Source organism: Artibeus jamaicensis, unplaced genomic scaffold, assembly GCF_021234435.1.
Source record: "Artibeus jamaicensis isolate MK-2021 breed Jamaican fruit bat unplaced genomic scaffold, CSHL_Jam_final contig_391, whole genome shotgun sequence".
Taxonomy (NCBI): Eukaryota; Metazoa; Chordata; class Mammalia; order Chiroptera; family Phyllostomidae; genus Artibeus; species Artibeus jamaicensis.
In genome coordinates, this window is record NW_026521814.1 from 5,094,459 (window position 1) to 5,118,479 (window position 24,021).

The window sequence follows — 24,021 nt, forward strand, 5'->3', positions numbered from 1 at the left end:
ACATTCCCCCTACTTTCGTTCAGGTCCATGTGTCATGTTCTTTAGCTTTAACATTTCCCACACTACTTTTGCCCTCCCCCGTCTATTTTCTCCCCACCATCTATGCTACTTATTCTCTGTACCTTCTCCCCCCTTCTCCTCCTCCCACTCTCGTGTTGCTAAACTTCCATGTGATTTCCATTTCTGTGGCTCTGCTCCTGTTTTAGGTGTCCGCTTAGTTTGTTTTTGTTTTAGGTGTGGTTGTTAATAACGGTGAGATTGCTATTCTTTCACTGTTCATATTTTTAACTCCTTTTTCTTAGATAAGTCTCTTTAACATTTCCCTTTAATATAGTAAGGGCTTGGTGATGATGAACTCCTTGAACTTGACCTTATCTGAGAAGCATTTTTTTTTAAATATTTTATTATTTATTTATCTTTAGAGGGGAAGGGGGGGAAGGAGAGAGGGAGAGAAACATCATCCCCCCTTCTAAAACTTTGCTGGATAGAGCAATCTTGGATGTAGGTCCTTGCATTTCATGACTTGGAATATTTCTTTCCAGCCCTTCCTTGCCTGGAAGGTCTCTTTTGAGAAATCAGCTGGCAGTCTGATGGGAACTCCTTTGTAGGTGACTGTCTCCTTGTCTCTTGCTGCTTCTAGAATTCTCTCCTTCATTTCAATCTTGAGTAATATAATTATGATGTGCCTTGGTGTGTTCCTCTTTGGGTCCACCTTCTTTGGGATTCTCTGAACTTCCTGGACTTCTGGAAGTCTATTTCCTTCGCCAGATTGGGAAAGTTCTCCTTTGTTATTTGTTCAAATAAGTTTTTCACTTGTTGTTCTTCCTCTTCTTCTTCTGGAACCCCTATAATTCATATGTTGGAACGTTTAAAGATGTCCTGGAGGTTCCTAAGCCTCTCCTCATTGTTTTGAATTCTTGTTTCTTCATTTTTTTCTGTTTGGTTGTTTTTTTCTTCCTTCTGGTCCACTCTATTGATTTGAGTCCCAGTTTTCTTTCTATCACTATTGGTTCCCTGTGCATTTTCCTTCATTTCACTTACTGTAGCCTTCATTTTTTCATCTAATTTGAGACTAAAATCAACCAGTTCTGAGCATCCTGATCACCAGTGTGTTGAACTGTGTATCTGATAGGTTGGCTATCTCTTGGTTGCTTAAAAGTATTGGTTCTGGGGCTTTGATTTGTTCTGTTTGAGCCATAACTTTTTGGTCAGGTTGTGCTTGTTACATATGCAGGGCAGAGCCTTAGGCATTCACCAGGGCAGATCAACCTAGTCACTGGGGTGTGATGCTTTATGTGGGGGCAGGGTCAGAGAGGGAACAATGGCGCTTGCTTTGCTCTCTGTTGGATTTCAGTCCCCTCTGCCACTGCCCACAAGCAAATTGGGCGCTTCTGGTGCTGATTTCCAGGTGGGTGGGCTTGTGTACATTCTAGGACCCTGTAGGTCTCTCCAACAAACTCTCCTATGAGGCTGCATGTCTCTCCTGATACCTTTTCAATTGGTGCTTTTAGGCTTTCTTTCCCATCACTGGAGCCCTGGGTTGTGCGGTCTGTCTTGCTGCCCATTTTTGCCTAGTTTATCTGCTTGTGAATGTGTGACCGAAGTCAGCCCCGCACCGCCTGTGCTCCCAGGTCTGACAGCCACTGCCATTCCCTGCTGGGACCCCTCTCTGCTAGCTGCAGATTCCACCCCTCTAACCGGTCTGGTTGAATGGTTGTCAGACTTCTGTACAGTTCAATTTTCTATCTGTTCTTGTTTCTAAATTTTTCTTGTCCTTAATTTTGGTTGTGCAAGGAGGCACAGTGCTTCCACTTATGCCTCCATCTTGGCCAGGAGCCTTTTATAATAACTTTTAAAGACCCAACATATTTATAAGTTAAGGGAAGAGAAATAACCTAAATTTCTTCTATTATTTCTTATTTTGGTTAGCCTTTCTTTAAAACTATTATATTAGAGAAGCATCTACCTTGCCATTTATTTGTATAGGTGGTAACAAAGTAAAAAAAAAAAATATATATATATATATATATATGGTGAGTCTAAAAACAATATAAACTTATTAATATAAGTTATCAAAAATTGGATTTTTTTCATACAGAAAGCACAAGAGAACATATGAGGTATAATGGATACCTTAGGAAAATTTTTTTCTGCACATCAACTATACAGAAAACAAAGAATGTTATTGCTAATAATATTTTATATATTGAGCTGTTAAAAAGGAAAGAGTTTATGGAGCTTTAGATAACAGTTGAGAAACTCAGCTTTTGAGTAGATATGATTAGTTTTGACTAAATTTTGTAATTTTTGCTATCTATAGCCATGTTTACTTATGATTTTGATATCTATGAGTAATGCTGTATTAATTTACCTTTTCTGAAAAGTTTGATAATGCAAACTTTGGTTAAATGTTAGAGCACTTGTCATTACTAAAAAAATTTGCATGTTGCCCTCTAAGTCAAGACATCGGATGGAAAAACAACTCTAAAAACCATTACTAGTTTTAGGATTTTCTTTCTCTAATCACAAAGGTCAGATTTTGAAAAATCAATAATTAGTAAAAGGTAGGAGGATATAATTTATTCTGAGAAAAATAATATTGTGAGATTGAGGTCATAAATTAAGAAAGCCTTTTAAAATAATACAAACTATCACATATAAATGCATTGTTGTATATTATTAAAATATAACATTAAAATATAAAACAAAATTAGTACACTAAATAAGAATGAATTGCAATAATGGGTGTTGTACCATTAATTTTTATTTAAAAGGTCTTGATTTCACAAGCTATTTTAGGATCTGTTTCCTGACTATTTCAAGAAGATGACTAAAAAAATTTTTGCTTTGTTAAAAATAAATTCTAAACTGAAGCATTGCTATATATTTTCTATGATACAGGTAACCAACAACTTTATAAGTTTATTATGTGAAATTATTAATGCCAACTTCTCTTCTCCGCTACTATTCTTAAATTGGTTTGAATGGTTAAGGGCTGTGACTAATTGTGGTTTTCCTTATCATTGTGACTGAGGCAAATATGAAATTCTATGCCTTTTCTTCTCCCTAACAGAGTTGTGTACTTGAGTACTACCATTTTTACATTATTTTCAACTAAAATATAAGGCAAGTGGATATACCTATCACTTTATTTTCTAATTTTATATGTCAGAAAAATCAATATTTTATTATTTTTATCTATGCCCCTGCCCTTTTCCATTCCTATCTCCCACCTTCCAGTTTTTCATTTTGTTCCTATTTCTAAAAGGAATGATATCCAAATCATGTGTGTGTGTATACATATATTTAAAAATCACATCTTCTCTGACTGCAGAAAACACAGGCAAGAATAAATTATGCCTTATAATGATACAGAAAAGAATTTATATTTGTTGAAAAGTGTCTCTTTTAATATTTCTCACAGATATATTTCTACTGGCAATATTAATATTTCTAGAAAACATAAACCTAAAACCTGAAAGTACAAAAGTTAACCAAAATTAAAATATAATATACAGCATTAGTGAGGGCTTTGCAGAAGTTTTAACCATGAGAAGAAATCCTCCTTTAAATTTCAAAGTACCTACATCAACAATTAAGAAGTCCAGCCAACACCAGGCATTGGTGAAATATGTTTTATAACCATAAGCTACCCATTTCAGAAGCATTTCCAGAATGAAGATATAAGTGAATATCTTGTCAGCATACTCCAGGATAGTCTTAATGACCTTTTTCTTTTCAATATATATGTCTTCAAAAGCCTGCAGAAATAATCAAATTTTGTTTCATTTACAACTGAAAGCTTGTGATTCATAACAAAAACAGGAAATAAAATTTTTATGAAAAAAATCACTGAAATATAATACTATTATGGGCCAGCTGACTTTCTTCTGGTTTATGGCTACTGCTTAACACCCAGTTCTAGTTAGCTCTATCTCATTTTGGATGTAGGCATACTATTACTCATTTCAGTCATCTATCTGGTGTGTGCTCTCCTTTCTGAGGAGCCACAACATAGGAAAAAGATACAGTGGCTTTGACTTTAGACCTTAGTTAAGTTATGGCTCTGTCATTTACTAGCTTTGAGACATAAAGTAATTTGTAAAATTCTACCCAGCTTCCTCACTGGTAAAATAAGCAAAATACTGTAATCTCACAGGATTGTTTGAAAATTAAAGGAGAATGCATATATAAAGATCTTGATATACAATAAAAATGTACTGAATTATAGCTATCACCTTTTATTTATTTAATACATGGGTAGATTTAAAATGTAGCTCAATTGGCAAGTTCCCTGAGTACAAACACCAGCTTCTTAGAATAGCTTTCCCTTTTCTTCCTCATGTGATTCATTTTAATTTCAGCTTTGAGAATGTCCTTCCCCAAAAAATGCTATCTTCATTTTTAGACATTGCAAATAAGGCATTACTCTAAGCTTTTCTTTAATTTTTTGTGATTTTCTTTCTGAGTCTGAGTCATGTATGTGACTCAGCATGAAATAAACTTCCTTAGTTATTAGGAATAAAAGAAAAGGTAGACAAGATTCTGTCAAGATTCCTACTTGTATTCTATCAGATAGTGAAGTAGCATTTTCTTACTCATCTTCTGTTTCTGTGAAAAGAGAATTGATAGGAGAGGCAATCTACGGGGGGTCCAGAACATCCTTGAACGTTCTTGATGGCTCTGCCAAGAATACAAGGCCCTGTCTACTCTTAATTCAGGCCATTCTTGGGGTTGTTTTTGAAACAGGCAACCTTGAGAGAGGAGATAGGATCACTAGCCAGGACAAAGAGCAAGATCCCTTACTGCTTGCTACAACAGGGTGGGTTCCCTATGCTCAGTGCTCCTCTCCTGTGATGCTAACCCACTCTTTAAATGTACATTTAGCTCTATGCTATGGTCCCATGGGTTTTGGAGACAAGGTTAACCAACATAAACATGTTGAAGTTCGTGCGGCTTTCTATGCCATGAGTAATAAGGCCCTTTGCCTCTGAGTTGAAAGTCATCTATCTTCCACCAGCATCCATGAATCACTAACAGGTTAACTTGATGTAAATAGAGTCAGATCAAATCCCAGGTCCATGAAGACTATCTATGAGGCAATTTATAAAATTCTTGAAAAGCCTGTTTTTAATGTAATGAAATTTCCAGCAGCATCTCTAGCTGGTACTGGGTTTCTAGTGGCTCATCACTCTTAGTGTCAGTGGGAAAGAAAAACAAATTAAGGAGAGACTCAGGGAGTTTGCAACTCCCAGGTTCCTTTAAAGTCTGAGAAGGTGGTTGGTAAATGTAAAAGAATGAGAAACTTGTCCCATTCTCACCCAGAACTGCAACTTATTTTCCCTTTTGGTAATATTCAAGATGCCTCATAAAAGCATCTTTGCCTATCTTTGGCACTTTGGCACAGTATCACTGGCCACCACTTTCAACTCTGCATTTACTTTCCCTTCCACGACACGTCCTACATTTTGGCAACTTTTAATTTCCTGTATATATGATGTGGTTTTTCACTTTCTTCTAATTGTACTACGTTCCCCTCAGAGCCCCTTACTTCACTGGAAAATTACTATTAATCTTTCCAGCTCTTGCAAAACATCTTCTACTTTTCTGCTATCCCAGCAGACAATCGTTCTTGCTACAGGTTTTACAAAGTGTTTTCTTAATTACAGACACATCCAAGCTCTACAATCATTTGTGCCTCTCTCTTCCCTGATTGCTAAGTTCCTTATCTTACCTGGATCTTATCCATCTTTGTATTCAGGTCAGCAAGAATAGTGTCTGGCATGCAGTAGTGTTGAGTAAACATTTACTGAGCAGCAGTAAAATTTCGTCCTTGCTACTAATCATAGCAATTGTTAGGTAAAAAAAAAACTTGCCAAGGAATTTTTATCTTCCAACTCATGTATTCAAAGTACTGACAATCAGTTTATTGTTTTAGGTGTCAGACCACTTACCAGAGCACCACTGCTGAGCAGGATCATGAGAACGATAAAGCTCTCAAACCAGCTGTGCTCAACTATCCTGTAGCACGTTATCCTGATGTTCCACCAGATTTTTCCTTTCCCCGAGTTTGTGTTAACTTGGCAGCAAGGGAATCTCCGTACGCAACCTGGCAAGAAAGTCACACATATAAAGTCTTGATATTCAGAATTAGAAACACTTAAAATATGAGGCCTGTTCACAAGGTATCCAGCCATGTAATATGAAAAATAAACACTTATATTTAAAAAGATACAAGATACAAGAAACATTGTACAAAGGACAATGATGCTTCAGACCCCTTCAAAGTAGGCATGTTGGGACCTCACACAGTTCTCCCAGTCACCATCAGCTGCCCTGTTATATTTTCCTGAATATCACTGGTGGTCTGAAATCTCTTCCCTTTCAAAGGTGGTTTTAGTTTTGAGAATAGCCAGATGTCCCAGGGCACCAAGTCTGGGCTGTAAGGAGGCTGAGTCACCTGGGTCATTTGATGTTTCACCAAGAAACTCTGAATGAGATGCAATGCATAAACAGGCGTGTTGTCGTGATGAAGCTGCCAGTCACTAGCTGTCCACAGCTGCAGCCCTCTGAATCATAGGAATAGATTCCTCAGAGGAATGTTGAAGCTTTACACAAAATTTGATGCAGATTTGTTGCTCTACTTGCTCAGCCATTTTGAATGTGATGGCCACACAGTGCACATGCTCACTTAACAGCATCTACTGGCCCTCACTGACTAGTACAGTGAAATTGTCATTGTTCACACATGTACATCCTAGTACACTCTCCTTGACTTCCAGGTTACATTGATGTCACACAAAGTGTTGTCATTATATTAATGTCTCATTATATTAACAATAGCTGGACTTTTTCTGGACAGACCTCATACATTATTTAATGTAAAGATTTCTCTATAATGTCCCTCAACCAAATAATTTCTAACACTTATACTTGCAGCTTCAAATAGATTCAAATTGGGTGCCACCTTCTCTCATCTCCTAACTCTCCATGGTGTTTTCTTAATATTTGTCAGCTATTTCTAACTTAGAATATCCTTGTGTTCTGTATTTCTTTGATTTCTCATCAATCTCTTCTATGGTGTTTAAACCACTTTTTTGTTCTTGAAGTCCTATTACAGTCCTGATACACAATCCTGATACACAGTGCACACTAAATTTGATGAATAAATAAATGAACTATAATCTGAGGACAAAAATGCATTTCAGGATCCTCTTTGCTGAAAGTTTCTTTAATGTAGATCTAGTCTGCAGTTGGGTGCAGCTTCAACTCCTCCGTAAAAACACCTTTTATGTTTCCTTTGAGAAACACCATTGGAAGTAATATTAAGAAAATTAGTAGAAGGTCCTAAAATCAAGATAAAAAATAGATCTTGATCAGAAGATGAAGATGAAACTGTTTCAAGCACTCTAAGTTAAAAACAAATCTGACATTGGAATCCTATGTGTAAAATACACTGCTGTGACAAAACTGAGACATTTTGTTTAAAATATTTTAGGTTTATTCATTTACTTCATCATCAGGCATCTATTAAGCATCACCTATATACTTAATTTTGCATAAGAGTTTCCTTGCCTTTGGGGAATTTATTTTTGGTTTTGGTTAGGCAGACAGATAAAGAAATAAATGGCTATAACCTGACAGACAACTAGAACGACAGGGGTTATTTTGGTAGCATGGAAGAAGTCTACCTACCCTGGCTTGTTGAGAAGGAGAGGTCAGAGGAGGCTTCCTAGAAGAGATGGAGCCTGAATTGAGTCAAAGTACTGGCCAAAGAGTGTTGTGTGGAATTCCAGGCCAAGGGGCAGAAAATGTGTTGCACATAGAAATTACAAGCAGTTCAGAATTATGATGAATACAAAGTGTACACAAGAAGCACAGGTGGGGTTAGAGTAATTGATCAGATTACAGAAAGCATATCCCCCACCTTAAGGAGTTGGGTCTATAGTCTATAAATATTAAGGAGATGGGTCTACATTCTAAAACATTAAGGAGCCAGGGAAGGGTTGTGAGCAGAGAATGACAAGGCAAAGTGCAATTTAACTGGATGTCTCCAACAGTTGTGTGGAGGGTAAAGTGGAAGGAAAAGGAAAAAAAAAAAGGAGGTGTGGAGGTAGGGAAAGACCCAGAGCCAGAAAACCATTTCGAATTCGGTTTGGTAAAGCAAGAATAAAAATAACAGACTTAATACATATTTGGCAGGTAGAACCATATTTGGTGACTGAGTGGATCTGATATGAGTAGGAGGAGGTGGCCAGGTTGACTACAGGAGCAGGAGCTGACTTGGCGGTAATGAGTCTGAGATGCCAGTGAAACCTCTAAATACAGATATTCTGCAGATGTTTAGAAGTGTACATTTGAATCTCAGAGAAAAAATCTGAACTAGAAAAGTATATGCAGGAATCATTAGCCTATTTGTGTTCTCTAAGATCAGGACAGTTTCTGAGGTCATTACAGAAACGTTATTTGGGGTGAAAAAGAGACAAGTCTGAAACATTCTGGAACCGCATTATTAAGGGGCAGAACTCGGTGGTATAGGAGAGCCAGCTCATACCAGCTCTTGATAACATGTTGTTAAATCATTAGCCCATTATTAAATGTAGCCATTATCAAAAATTAAGTTGCATAAATTTAAAATTATAACTTGCTTTAGAAAGGTAATAAATGCTCTTGGTACTATTTTTTGTCTTATTCAACAGTGGAAATTTGTTATACTCTTGGATTGCTGTGCTTCTCATCCTAGCTCCACATTTAGTGAAATCATATCAGTAGTTTTAAATCATGCAAGGGGAATCTTTACACTACAAAAGTCATCCAATGCTATAAGTCTGTGCTCCTTAATATTCTGGAGAAGATATAAAGTGATGAAATAAATGTTAATAAAACAGGTAGAACAGTAAAAATCTGTCATGTTTGTAACCATTATACTGAATAGAGTGAAAAATTTATGAAACACTCATTTATTATTCAAATTCTATCATCTGATTTAGCAAAGATTTGCTCCATTATTGACCAACGAGTCAAGTTCTCAAATACAGCTTCTTCGTTTTCACTTTCACCACCCTGATTAACATCATTGAAAATACCAACCAACATTCCATTTAAATCTGTGCTTGTTCATCAACTGCAATCACTGAGTTTCAATACATACTAAATTTGGCAAAATTTAACAAAAGCATTTTGTAAGAATGAGCTATATGTAATGTATAATAAAGGAGGCTGTTTATATTATTATTTGTAAATCGAGTGACACATAGCCTTTACATCAGTAAAATATATAATAAACTGATGTACCTATGCATACTTTCTTCTTTTGGAAAACTGATGACTGAACACTTACTTGCATACCACTGGGATAGGTGGAAAAGAAAACCTTGAAGGAGAAGGGGGCAGAGATGGAGGAGTGGGACAGATGTACCGGAGGCTGCAGTAAAAGAACTCAAAGAGTAAATTTCATGAAGGACCCTTGAACTACGCCATGACCAAGAGAGGTCTGGGAGAAAGAAATTTAAAAAATTAATAATTAAATTAAATAAATTAAAGTTGACTAAAAAGAAACAACTGGGATAACTTTGGAGAAACAGAAGAATTTTAAAAAAAGGAAGTACAATTAATCTGTCTCTTAAAATTTTTTACATAAGAAAAGATCTCATTTGGAATGAAGGCGGGAGGTGAAAGAGCACTTTTTAGACCCCAACTTCAGAAGTTCGTAAGCTAGGCAATTTAAAAAGCAATTTTTTTCTATAAAGCAATACATTTCATACAATTACTGAGCCTATCAAATAATAACTTCACATAATCACGAAGTGTCTGTGCTGAAACAACAAAACTAGAACTTTCCTAGGAACCACACGTTCCTGACAATGTCTCATGGCTTCTCTCACAATTCTGCAGTGAGTCTAGTTAGTTGACCCAGGTTGATATGAGGTGTATCCTCACACTTCAATTTCTAGCCTTACAGAAATGCAGCAAGCTATATTTCCCCCCTAAGATTCTGCTGTATTTGCTATCATGTATATTTTACATGTTCCTATTGTTTCTCTGGAAGATTCTAAGTTCCCAGAAGGCTAAACTGGAAATGTAAACTGTTTTGCCCTTTCTTCTGCTCACATACATAGTTTAATGTGCTATATACAGTTGACTAAAGAGACATAATCTTCCCCCTTGAAAAGAGTTCTAAAATCATCTAAGAATTAATCATGATGTGAAAAATCAGACATCTCTGAATTCTAGAATTTACAAAAAGATTGGATGAAAAACAAACAGGATGAATGGAAAATATGTACCTGATTTCACTTATCCAATGTTAATTACAGTTAACACGACCTCAGATCTGGAGGAATTTATCTTCATTGTATTTAAAATAATTATCTTATATCTCAAATATACTAATAAAGGAAATATTTTATAAATTGATGTGGAAAAATAGTAAAAGGGTAGGGCCAAAAATGGACTCCCAGATGTCTCCTTCAGGGCAAATGAAAACACCAGAAAGATTGAAAAAGCATAAGATAGAATGTGTTTTTATATTAATTCAATGTTTTAAACTTTAGAATTTATCTTAAAAATAAAGATCTCATGCAGAACAGAATCAATCTGCCTCAAGCATAACTACCAGAAGAGAAAGTTATCCCTTTGGTTTTAAGATTTTACTAACTGGGATTTATTTTTGTCTGTTTTAAAGTTGAAGAGAAATATTCTTCGTGATTGAGACTAGCAAAGGAACTACACATTCTAATTAAAAAAGTAAGTAAACTTTTTGTCTGGGATGAAGATTCATAAATATTGCCCTCAGGATTTATCACACCTCAGAGTGTTTCTCTCATTTTGAGGTGTGAGTGCTCGATTGCTTGTCTGACTTTTCTGCAAAGGTATATCCCAAGAGATTTCCAACCTAGCTGGTTAGCAACATTATCACACCTTCTTTTTTAAAGGGACTATTAATTAAATGTAAACATAACAGAGAACTTGTCAAACATTTAATAGATCCCTGAGGGTAAACAATCTTTCTTTTCGGTGGTTTCATTAATTTGCTCTTGTGATCCATAATACAAAGTTTATACTGGGTTTTATCGTGTCAGACCAGTGCCCTCAAATAATAACAAAACCATTGACCTCTTCCAAGACAGATTACCCATTAAGAAAAACTTAGTAGCACGATCAGTATAATTAATGTAAAATATTCATTAGTAAAATCAATCATTTTTTAAAAATTTCTGTAAAATGTCTTAATCCTCTAAAACCAGTGTTTTGTCCACATTTTCTTAATAATAAAAGACACAAGGGAGTTACTTATTGTGTTATTAAAGTTAGAAATAGTTATTAGTTATTTTATAAGAAGTTGATGAACATAAAACATTTTGGGGGAAAGTTGAATTGGCTTCTCCTACCAAATTAATGGAAAATACATTATTTTAAGGACAAAAGGTTATCCATCTCACACCCCGGTCCTGAATTTATAATTTGCTAATTGTATAATCCAATACAAGTATAATAGAAAACCAAGCAGAATCAGAGTCATGTCAAGTTCATAATTAAAGACTGCCAAGACATGTAGAATTATGGATAGTGAGGAACAGTGCAGGATCTAAGGAAGGAGGCTGAAGTCTTGAATTATCAAGATAACGGAACAGAACTAAAGAAGGTGAAGAGGATGAACAAGATGTGAAATAATGTAGGACAGCCATGAAGTTGAAAAGGATCAATGAATATGAGATAATGAATGACAAAATCAGTTTAGCATTCATTTTCATTGATTTAACTCTCACACTTCCTTTGATTTTTCTGCTACCTTTCAGGTGACAAAAATCTCAGGAGGTTGAATGCTGCTCTAAATGGGCCCTGGTTCTAACTCAGCTCCTATAAACCAGTCATGAACCGGTTAAGAGTCATTTCCAATGTAAGTAAACAAGTTCCCAATTTCCCATCCCGACAAGATTGGGAAATCCAATTGGGTGGATTGGGAAATCCACCACTAATATTGAATTCTTCATGTAGAAACTATTTATTTCCAGTTTCTGAGGACCCCAACTTTGAGCTATTTTTTGACCCTTCTCTTTCTTTCACAGCCTACATTCCATTCAATAGAAAATCCCTTCAGTTTTAACTTTAAAATGTTTTCAGAATCTAATACTCTCACCATCACCAATACTAACACACTAGTCTAAACTCTCAACATCTTTCACCTGGATTACTGCAGGAACATCGAAGAAGTTGCCCAACTTCTGTCCTTGCTATCCACTCATTTACTCATATGATGGCATTTTGTGGGACTTGGAAATGAGATGCTTCTAATGTCTTTCACGGCTCTTATGATCTGGCCTTTACTATGTCTCTGACCTCCAGCTTTCCATTCTCCTCATCTCTCAATCTATTTTATTCATACTAGCCCCTTGATTTTTCTCAAGATTGTGCATATTCCCACCTCAAGGAATGTGCCTTCATTACTCTGCCTAAAATACTCTTTCTTCATATATTTGCATGGCCCACTTCAGTTTTCTCCAGGTCTCTGATCAAATGGTACATTTTTAGGAAGACCTTCTCTGACCATTCTATTTATATGATAGTTGATTCTACCCCTCCTACTTTCTTTTTACTTCTCCAAAGCCCAGCAAGTCCAATGAGTATAAAGTCTCTAGGAGAAGACAGCTGCTTCAAGTGATGTGACTGAGAGATGTGTGCACCCTCAGTAAATTCCTTGTCTTTAAATAGACATGTGTATATACATTAGGCCACTGTCTGGTAGTGGTCCGTGGCCTGTTAGGAACCGGGCAGCTGGCAGGAGATGAATGACAGACTAGTGAGCAAAGCTTCCATTACTGCCTAAGCTCCACCTGAGCTTCACAGGAGCATGAACCCTACTGTGAACTGTACATGACAGTGATCTAGGTTGCTTGCTCCTTATGAGAATCTAATGCCTGATGATCCGAAATGGAGCTGAGGCAGTGGTGCTAGTGCTGGGGAGCTGCTGCAAACACAGATTCTCATTGGCAGAGAGGTTTGACTGCACAGAGACAGCAATAAATCAATTGCCTTGCAGACTCATATCAAAACCCTATCAGTGAATGGCAAGTGACGATTAAGCTTTATCTAGTGGCTTTCCATCCCTGGTCTGCTACTGGTCCATGGAAAAATTGTCTTCCATAAAATCAGTCCCTGGTGCCAAAAAGTTTGGGGACCACTGCAGTAGAGAATACAAATTTTAAATACATATAGATATACTCAAGTAACAGCTCCGTAGGTCACAATGTGGTATTTCCAGCACCCTCAAAGCACCCTCATGCCCTTTCCAAATCTGTACTCCATAAAGGTAGCTAGCTGCTAGTCTCATTTCTATCTCTGTAGATTTTGCCTATTCTCTTCCCCCCCAGCTTTATTGAGGTATAATTGACAATTAGAAGTTGTGTATGTTTAAAGTGTACACTTGAGGAATTAAGTATACATTGTAAAATAATCACCACAATCAAGCTAATTAACCTACCCATCACCTTACATAGTTACCAATTTCTTCTTTTTTCTGTGGTGAGAACATTTAAGCTCGACCCTCTTATCAAGTTTCGAGTATACAACACAGTATTGTGAACTAAATCACACTGCTGTACATTAGAATGCATTCATACTGTGTAAATGAAACTCCAGCTCTCATTAAATTTTCAGTGATCAAGGCCAGAGCTCATTTGAACATGCATAAAACATCTTATATATATTTGACTTGACTTAGAAATTATGAATACCCTGAAGATAATCACATAAGCATTCTCACTAGTGGTTTGTGGGATTCAAATAAACTTTGTAAAATGTGATCTTAGTAAGACTGCACCTGCAGTCTGAATTAGCTCAGCATTAATACTTGCTGTAGAGGATTTAAGTTTTTCTAAAACATTTTTTTCTGATCTGAAGCCATAATTTGGTTGACAAGCCCACTTCTTTCTAGTTATCCTAGAATTCTAAGTCAGAGCCATTCACAAAATGGGTAAAAACAATCTTGGTAACACCTGTACAAACTTAAGTTTACGTGGTGCTATTTTATTTATTAAGAGACAGGCAATGTATAATACAATTCTTAAAAGTCTTTAACATGAACACTTCTAAAAATAGCTCTTCGTGTTTTACTCATGGTACAGCAAAAACACAAAATTCCTATCAGTTGGGAGCTATGGTTTTCTTCTTCTTCCAAATGAGATGGGCTGGCTTGTATTCAAAGAAAACTCATCTATTCATAGCAGTTTGTAGATATCTCTATTGGGTAGTCATTTTGTTCACTGCATGAACGTAAAAGTAGACTTTTTGCAAAAGTCCTGGAGAATGAAAGCAAGTCAAAAATTTCTATAAAAATTACTCAGCCTGAGGTAAGCCCATGAATAGGTAGTGAGACATTAGTATTAATTCCATCATAGCTTCTACATAGGATTGTTAACAAAAGACTTTAAAAACAAAGAGGAAAGGAGAAGGAGGATAGGTGTGTTAATTGATTTACGTGTTATCTTATGTAATCTTCTTAACATCCCTACACTTGATTGTGGTTGTTCTAAACACTTTACAGATACCCCTCAGGTATCTGAGGGATAAGATTTTAAAATATGCTCCAGTTTTCATAGGGAGTTAGCAGTAAGCCAGTTAGAACTCATTTATCACGCTTCAAATTCTGTGCTCTTTATTATTGTATTGTACTGCCACCCTACTCTAAGTTTGTATTTTTACTTAGATGACACAGTACTTGCTTAGAAAATACTGCATACTTTTATAGGTCGAGTCTGAATGTACTACTTTGAATAAAGTCCCTGAAAAATTCCAGGAGTAGTAAGAAATTCAGTTAGGCAGAAAATGAAAAGAAGTACTCTTAGAAAAGGATGGATGGAGGCCAAAGGTAAAGGCTTTGCATGCCAAGTTAAAGACTTTGGGTTTTAATCCTGTAGACCAACGGTTCTCAAATTTTAGTGCACATCAGAATATGATGGGACTTGCATGCTATCCCCAGAGTTTTCAATCAAGTTACAGTTTCTGTGATCAACTTGTGGCTGAAAGAGAGATGAGGAATGACTCAAAGACTTAAGCTTGAGAGGAATGATAGATCCTGATGTCGCTAAATGAAATGAAGACAGAAGGATGTAGTAATTATATGGGGAGAACCACACAACTTTGTTTTAAATTTCTTAAATTTGAGATGTTTAAAGGCAACAGGTAATGGGAGTTGTAGGCAAATGAGAACTCAAGAGTGATGGCAGGTGGAAAAATAATGATATGGAAATGGCTGTTCAAGCTATAGACATGGATGAAAACTTAGGGCTAGAGAATAAGAAGATAACAAAGTATCAGCATGTGGGGGATGTCATTATGTAAGGGATGTGCATAAAAGCAGTCACTAAAAAATGAGGCAAGGAAGTCTGCACTCTCATAAATGTAAAAGATCACAGGTACAAGGTAGCCCCCAAAAGGAAGGGGAGGGAGAATGCTGAGACAGACTGTGACCAACAGCATCAGATGGTTAACTGCGAGTTAGCACATAGCTCTGATAAAAGGGACAGTAGTACCGTCTATCCCATTAAATTGTATTCTAGTGGTTAAATGGAGATGGGAACATGGATTAAGAATCTAAAATGAAAAGCATCAGCATCCTACAGTAAGTAGAGTGCTTTACAGTACAACACATTGTTATTGTAAATCATTGTCAGTAAAATATCATAAGGATGCAAATGGAAGCTCAGAACACTCCAACGACTTGCCCTTGGTCGCACAGCCATGACTGACTCAGCATGGAATGGAGTAGTCTGACTTTTTTACTAAACAACCCCCAGTAAGTATTAGGTTGAAGATAAAACCCAAAACATTAATAAATGAATGCTAACCAAGGTCTGGATTTTTCTCTTACCATCTGTAAAACAGGCCTCCGGCTCATCTGCATTTACAGTTTCAGCCTCCGCTTCTTCTTCTCCTGGCAGAGGGTTATCAACTGTGCTGCACTCAGAGGAGCTTGATGGGCTCGGTCCCTAAAAAGAAAATCACCACCCCCCAGGTGGTTCATTTAGAGTTCATTCAAATCTTGCATTTAAGCCATATTTATTAATCAGAGTCATGCAAACTGTAATGAAAAATATTAACAGTATGATGGCCATAAAAAACAAACACAGAGGTCAATAACCTCCCAATGCATCTGTGCTCGATCTATCTACACATCCTGTGAAAAATAAATTTCATTATTTTTCTTATGCTAACAAGTATTTAGACATGATTACCATAAGGTAATATTTTGATGTTACACTATAGCATTTGCAAAGTGCTGGCCAAATTTTTATTATGTTTTTTGTTTAATGGAAAATTTGTGTGTAACAATAATTACTACTTTAGGACAACCAAGACTGTAACAGCAATAACATGTAAGGACCAAATTGCCAACACCTGATAGTAATTGGAAGGTCAGATCTCACAGTTGGCAGAAAAAAACACGTTGATACTTAAAATTTAAAAAAATTAGTGCAAAATGAATCCAAACATATTTATTCTAATAACTCACATCAGAATATGTATCAGGATGATATAGATAGAAGTCTTTCATGGAGACCAAAACAAGTCAAATATTATATTGGAATCAAAACACTAAAGACCATAGTAATGACCTCATTCAACAGCACCCATTTTAGTATAAAATTTCAGAATACAGTACTGAAATTTTATAGTATAATACAGTAGGAAATATCATAAAGTATTATTTATAATGTCAGGAGGCAGTGGGTACTAAAGTGAGCACCACATGCAAACTTGGAAACAAAGACTTAACGGAATTAAACACGGCAGACGGACACATGAGAGGAACAAATTCATTGTCATTATGATCATACAATTGATCATAGCACAAGCAAGCTTTTTCCCACCCAGCACATTATGATCAAATATGATATTTATACACATACACATACACAGGAATTTTTAGAAAACAATACATACAGCAATCGTAGCAAGACTCTTGTCAGTTTTTCCTAATATTGTTTTATGAGAGGTAGAGCAGCAAATCAATGGAAGGATTCATTTTTCATTCTCATTTGCTAAATAACATGTGAATATTGAAAACTACTACTTATTACAACACACACTTCTCGTATTAAAATTATGGCTTTACTTTTTTCCAGAATTGTTAAACAGATTCTGAAAGGTGCTAAAAATGAGGAATTACTCATTTCAGTTAAATTAATCCTCCCATCTATTAATTTACATTAATATCATAGGCCCAGTGTAAAGTATCAATTTTTAGAAATTGACTTGGAAGCTAAAGTTGTTGTTTATGGGTACAACATTAAATTCTCAGTGCTATTAAGACTACACAGTATTCAACATTAGTGAAAAAGGCATTGATAAAGTATTGTGAATAACAAATGATGTAAGCAAACTTCTGTTTATAATGGCAGTAAAGAATTATGAATACTCAATTAACACTTCTAATCTATGTTGTCATAGAGGCATTATTTTTGCCAGGCCAAGGAGTTATAATATCAGTTATGAACTGAATGAGTATGAAATTTCATTTAAAAGCAGGTAATTGAAACTGATTAAATTAATATAAAATTACTTTAAAATAAAGGAAGTAGAAACGAATTATGACTGAATATTCTCTAACACTTTAAAGTTATAATATATACATTACTCCAGAAAACAAAAGGAAAACTTACAATCACTAATATGTCATATATGCCAATTACTACAAAAAACATTTTTATTAACTATACCTAAACACTTCAATTATTTGATGTCCTTAGTCTTGACCTCTCAGATACAAGTGAATTGTCACCAGGGAACTGAAAGAAAAAATACTATGATTCCATGGACACGTAACAAAGTCCTTCACCTCTGAGAAAGAATTATCAGCCTGGATTGATTTGGAGGCAAAGCTGTGGGAGGAATTGCTGATGGGAAGAACACAAAGCCCTTCCCTGCTATTCGCCAAAATTTTGACAACTAGGAAATAGTTATAATGTTTTATTTTCTCACCTGGTTCAACATTTTAAATAAAATGCTTATCTGCAGAATTCCAACAGCCTGAATCAATGAAAACATCTTCAAACTCAATGTTTTTTTTCCTCTGTTTAAAAGAGCATTAATAAAGAAGTCTTATGCCAAGTTAAATTATAAGCAAGTAAGAATAAAGATGATTTTATGATGTTTATCTTGTCATTGACCCCTTTCCCCCCATAGCTTTTATAGCAATTTTTTCAATTAAATTCAGAGTGTGGTTCAGATTTTATGTCAGTGTTATTCTTCACTGGAACAGAAATTAGCAAAATGTTTAACATGAACTACAAATAATTTGTATTACAAGAAAAATTATTGTGGCTCCTTGAAAATTTAAGTTTAAATTATTTTTAGAAATTCAATGTTTTTCTGAAAATGACTAAGCATTCACATTACTTTGATTTTCTCTCTATAGATATATACACGTATATTATATTTTATGTATAAATATATAGTTATGTGTATGTCCTAGCAATATACACAATTTATTTCTAATTATTCAGCCTTTAAATTCAATACTTAAAGCATAAGTTTCAAAAGCATCCAAAAAGGTTGACTTTAAATAGAAAGGCTAACACCTCCAATAAAAGTTTTCTCTGGAAAGGAAATTCATTTAATTCTCATAGCAGTCATTGTTAGATTAACTATCAAATATTTTTTATTCTTGTTTAGTGCACAGAGATTATTTTATATTATTAATTATATGGTATTTTCATTTCTATAAACTTAGTCATTGGTTATTTAGCTTCCTTTCTTAGAATTTTGGAAGTAGAAGAATGATTATACTATATTAAAAGCAGTGAAATAAATACTTTAGTATGAACATTTTTTCTTTGATATTATAAATAGACCATTTAAAAATTTTCATGTAGATATTACTTTAAATAAAAAGTGAAATATTCTTTTCATCTATTACCTCTTTGCTTGTAAGCCAAAAAATGTTTTTATCTTTCTCAGTCTCCATATAAATAAAAATAAGTGTAAACATAGGACTATAGACACAAACTCACTAGCATAAGGAATAGGAAGAATGCCATAGCATTCTGCCTTTCTGTTGAATAATAAGATGATGACTGTAGGTACTTTCTAAAACATTGTCATTCTTTACATGAAACTTATATACTTGTGTGGGAGACCCTTCTGCATGGGTGGGCCCAGGCCCCAGTGGCAAACATTTACTGCAAAGAAAATTCCTAAAATCCATGCTAAACCTTCCAAAGATCAGTGTGACCAGTTCAACCACTCTTGCCCTTTCCATTGCAAATATCCCTCTGCTGTGACGTGATTACCAGTATCCACTCCTTTGTTTTCTGTACAAGGTAATCACCTAAATCGAACTTGGGCACAGTTAATGAGGACCTTCACCTAACATGCCCAGTAAGACAGTGAAAGCTCATTGGAGGAAGGGTTGAGGCTTTTTGCTCCCCTTGAGAGAAAATCCATGCTGTCCCTTTTCCTCCACGGGACTTGGTAGTCTGTTTGAATGTCTCATTTCATCCATAATGACCCAGACACTGCAGGCTGGTGTCCCCATCATACTTGAATCAAAAATTTTAAATGTACAACAGTATATAGTAAAAAATATATACCCCCACCTTATTCTATTCCCTTGAAGTAACTACTATAAAGTATATACATATACATACATATATGTATACACATATATGTATACATACATATATGTATACACATATATGTATGTATATGTATACACATATATGTATATAAATGTATACACATACATACATATATGTGTGTATATAAACACATACATTTCTATATATACACACATACACAGAACTTGGGTAAATGTAGGTTTACTGTTGTATGTGAAACACAGAGTTTGTTCTTGTATTATAATTGATTGTATTTTTCTCCCATGAACAACTGTAAACCTACTTTTGCCCCACCCTGGGGCACATCTTTCCATATTCTGTGTGCATCCATAAAACAGAGAAGTAGTTTGAAAATGTTCCTAGTCTTCATTATTAAGTTAAGTAGCTATCTGAAAATATGATATTTTCTGAAAATATGATAAAAAACTTTATTATTTTTCATGATTCTCCATTTGACTGACTTTAAGGTGTATTTTCTACAATATTGATGTGAGTAGATTATAAAAATATAGGCATCATAGGAGAAATAGCCCTATCTTGGCCACTTAGAAATTTATTATTCAGATTTCCTGAGATAGGCAATCACACTGGAAGCCTGTTTTATGCTGATATGGATAGTGCTTACCATACCAGCATAAAATTAATGTCAGTTGGTCATTTCTTATTTTGAGTGATATGAAATAGGAGTGTTTAATAACCTGATAATCCAGTCCTCAGAAGCAGAAAACCATCAAACACATAACAGCACTGAAAAAAACAAAACTCAACAAACACCCTATTCAAAGAGGGCAGTTGGCATTGAATGCATCCCAAAGAAATCACATTTAAAGTACATACTATAAGACTGTTTACTTCACACAACAAAATATATTCTTTGAGGAGAGAGCCTAGAGTAGTTATTTCACCTGAGCATTAGACGAGGTACACAGAGGCCAGCCAGAAGGCTGAGAGAGCAAATCCAAAGAAAGGGATGGGCATAGGTGAGAAAAAAACTACTGTAGTGGCCTGCCCAGGAGGGGAGCTAGCGGATGGGTCAACAGGATCAGGGAGAGCAAGTAGCTAAGTAACTGAGGAGTAAGAACAAAGAAATTCGTATTAACTGCTATCAGCAGTTCCGCTTTCTTGCTTCTGTAAGCTGCTTCCTGCATTCGTGCCAGAAGTAGGGGTCCGAGTGACAGACTGCCCCCCTCACCCTATCTGAGCCATTACTCCCCACTGATTGGGGCCCAGAATTTGGAGACTGACTCCTCTGGGTCTGCACGCGTGAAAATAAACTTCCACTCTGTACACCTGAAAGCGGCTGAGTTGTTTTCTCTAACATTTTGGTTCCCTGACCAGGAAACATTCACGTGAGCAGGCCTTTTTTTTCTGCCTCCAGTGAAGGTATCCGGGAGTGACCCAGAGGGAGCCCGGTGGCCAAAGGGAAGTGCGTGCCCCAGTGATTTCAGGTCCCGGACACCCCGGGCTCCATGGAATTGATCCTCTAGACCCGTCTTCAACCCGGGCCTGCGGGGTGCGGACTGGAACTATCTGAACCTGAGAAGGCGCCAATTGGTAAGTGCTCCCGGGGACCAGAGCCCGAGATCAGACCCACCCCTTGGGGTGGAGGGAGAGACTGATCACCTCTCAGGCAGGCAATTAGCCAAAAGTTCTCTGGAGGCCAACTGGCCATCTGGAAGGGGAAACGCATCCCCACCTGGGCAGTCCCACTCGGGCGGGGCTGTATAAACTCTCTGATGTTGGTCTGTGTGTTTGTGGGAGTGACTGTGTTTGTGGCTCCATGGGTGAAAATCTATGGAGCAAGAGTGGGCCCCAACCTGCCGTTCCTCGGTCTGTCATATGGCATAACGGCTGGGAGTTTAACCCGGACTCTACACTGGCAGCCTTAGCTAAGACAGACCCAAGCTCCCCAAGAGTATAGTGGGAAGGCCAGGTGAACGAAATGAAACCCCCTTCCCTTTGTTTGTCTGCATTGTTCTGGGAGGATCACCATGGGCAGGGGACCTTCCACTGTGTTAGACTGCATGCTGCAAAACTCTGACTGATTCCGGGGCCAGGAACCGAGCATAGATGCCGTCAGTTAGAGGTCTTTTGCACCTCTGAGTGGCCAACATTTGGAGTAGGCTGGCCCCCTGAAGGAACACTGAACTTAGGTATAATTAGGACAGTCCACCTCATAGTAACAGGTAAGCCAGGACACCCTGATCAGTATGTTTATATAGACCACTGGCAGGAATTAGTGCAGGACATGCTGTCAGGGTGCAGGTCAGAAGCCAAAGACAGTGGGAAAGGCTGGCGGTAGGTGAAAAGTGACGCAATCCAGTGTTTTAGTTGCCCGGTCAAGAGGAACACGCCGCCCCCCCCCCCCCCCCCCCATTTTCAAAGGAGAGCCAGAGGAAGAGCCGCCTATTAGTCCGCCTCCCCTATATGCTCTGGAAACTCTCAGCCAGACCCAGGGAAGCAAAGACCCTCATCTGCGACCAAGATTCCGGCTCTGGCAGCAGAGTAGAGACCCTGTTCAAAGGGGTCGGCCTCTCTAAAATATGCCCCAGTATAACAGAGCAGTGAGGCAGCAGGCAGTCCCCCCCCACACACACTGAAGGGACAGGAGGTGGCTGAGGCCCACATGGCCCCCTGTACCTGGTCCTGCTAAACGGGTTGCCAAGGAAACAAGCAGGGCTGCCCCAGCCGATCCCCTGTGATTGAGCCAGGAGCGAGCTGTGAAGACCTCCTGGGCCTGTGCTGGCGGCCCTGGCAGTGGGTCCTTTAGGAAACCAGATACCTCCCGGGAGCAGGGAGCCACCAGATTGCCTAAGAGAGGAAAGAGACTGGCACATTGGAGCACAGAATGAGACCAGTGCACCTATACTGCAGAGAGAAGAGATACTAGAAAAGAGAGTGCCCCAAAAAGGAAAAAGAAAAAAGCCCACTGGGGGGCGACAAAGACCAGGGTTACAGGCGCCTACATTCCTCAGTTTAGCTGGCTTAGACCCAGACCAGACTGCCACAGGGCTTCAGAAACTCTCCCACTCCCCTCACAGAGGCCCTGGCCAGAGATCTAAAATCATTCACTGAGAAGGAGACTGGCCCAGTGTTACTGCGGTGTGTAGATGACCTCCTTTCAGCCACATCAACCTGAGACGGGTGCTGGAAGGGCTCTTGCCAGCTGGCCGGGGTTCGAGCTGCTGGCCAGGACAGGGTGCCAGATGTCCATGAAGAAGGGGCGCAGGTTGGGGCAGGGTGGACACACTGTGTGCTGATCCCAGAGCTCGGGAAAAGTAGAGCGCATGAACCAGACTCTCAAGGAACTCTAACAAAGTTCCACCAGGAGACTGGACTGCCTTAGACTGACTTGCTGCTGCTGGCACTACTTAGAGTCAGGAATGCCCCTAACCCTTCAGGCTGCACCCCGTATAAGGTAGCCTTTCGGAGACCTCCTCCCATCCTCAGAACAGACAATGGGGGACCCCAGAGAGCGGGAACCCTGGTGGTGACGCTGCTTTCTGGGGAGATGAGACCCACTACAGCTTCTCCTGCCCTACAGGTGGGAGAAGTCTCCACCATAGATTTTCAGCCTCTGCAAGTGGGCTCTGATCACCCGCCAAACCAGGGGTTGGCAGAGGCTTCCTTGACTCCCAAAAAACGGAGCCGCAAGCCCCCTACCTTCAGAGGTGGGCGGGACCTCTGCCCCGCCTCCACTGGTGACTGCAGCCTCAGTGAACCACCCCAGTGGGTGGAGGGTGGCTTTGTGGTGCCTCCACACCCACAGGTGGAAGGGGCCTTGGGGGCTTCCGGGGTTCCTGAAACCGGAGTCCTGGGACCTTCGCAGGTGGGCAGAACCAGAGTCGGAGTACTGCCATTTTAGGTAAAATGGATAAGCCATGTGAGCGTCCCACCTGGAGGACAGAGCAAGCATGGGCGCCACCATCTTAGAACTGGATAAGGCTTCTTTTCAGATTATGAGCTGTATGCTGCTGCTGTGTAGTTCTGATAGGAATAGAGCTGGTTTTAAAGGTCATAAACTGAGGTCCAAGAGTGACCATCTGATTTATAAGGTGTTTGCAAGGTCTAAGCTTCAGAAAGGTGCAAAATGTCCCTGTGAATCTAGGGACTTTTAGTAGAAGGTACCTATAGTGCTAGGGACTTTTAGCTGCCACATACTCAATTTAAGTACTGAGTTTAAGTATAGTCCTTTCCAATGTAGGAAAGGGACCAAGATTAAAAGAGAATGATGGTTAAATCTAGATGAGTAGAAACATGTACAAAGGATATGAAGTTTTAAACCTAGAGTAAAGGAAACCTCAACTACTTGTTTTCTGGTTTTGTAGGAAAAGAGCGAATTTCTCTGCCACTGGTTGTTTCTGATCAGAAACCCTGTGTACCTGAAGACCTAGAAAAGGTCACT

The 24,021-nt window shown here is 37.9% G+C and overlaps 1 protein-coding gene across 1 annotated transcript in view; it reads right to left on the reverse strand.

The window, feature by feature from the left end:
* Positions 1 to 24,021, reverse strand: part of SCN9A (sodium voltage-gated channel alpha subunit 9) — a 137,461-nt gene that overhangs the window by 13,517 nt on the left and 99,923 nt on the right. The window contains exons 18-20 of the mRNA XM_053665234.1: positions 15,869 to 15,986; positions 5,955 to 6,109; positions 3,588 to 3,761 (exon numbers count right to left, since the gene is read on the reverse strand). Of these exons, the coding sequence (XP_053521209.1) occupies positions 3,588 to 3,761; positions 5,955 to 6,109; positions 15,869 to 15,986 (447 nt within the window). The remainder of the gene's footprint in view (positions 1 to 3,587; positions 3,762 to 5,954; positions 6,110 to 15,868; positions 15,987 to 24,021) is intronic.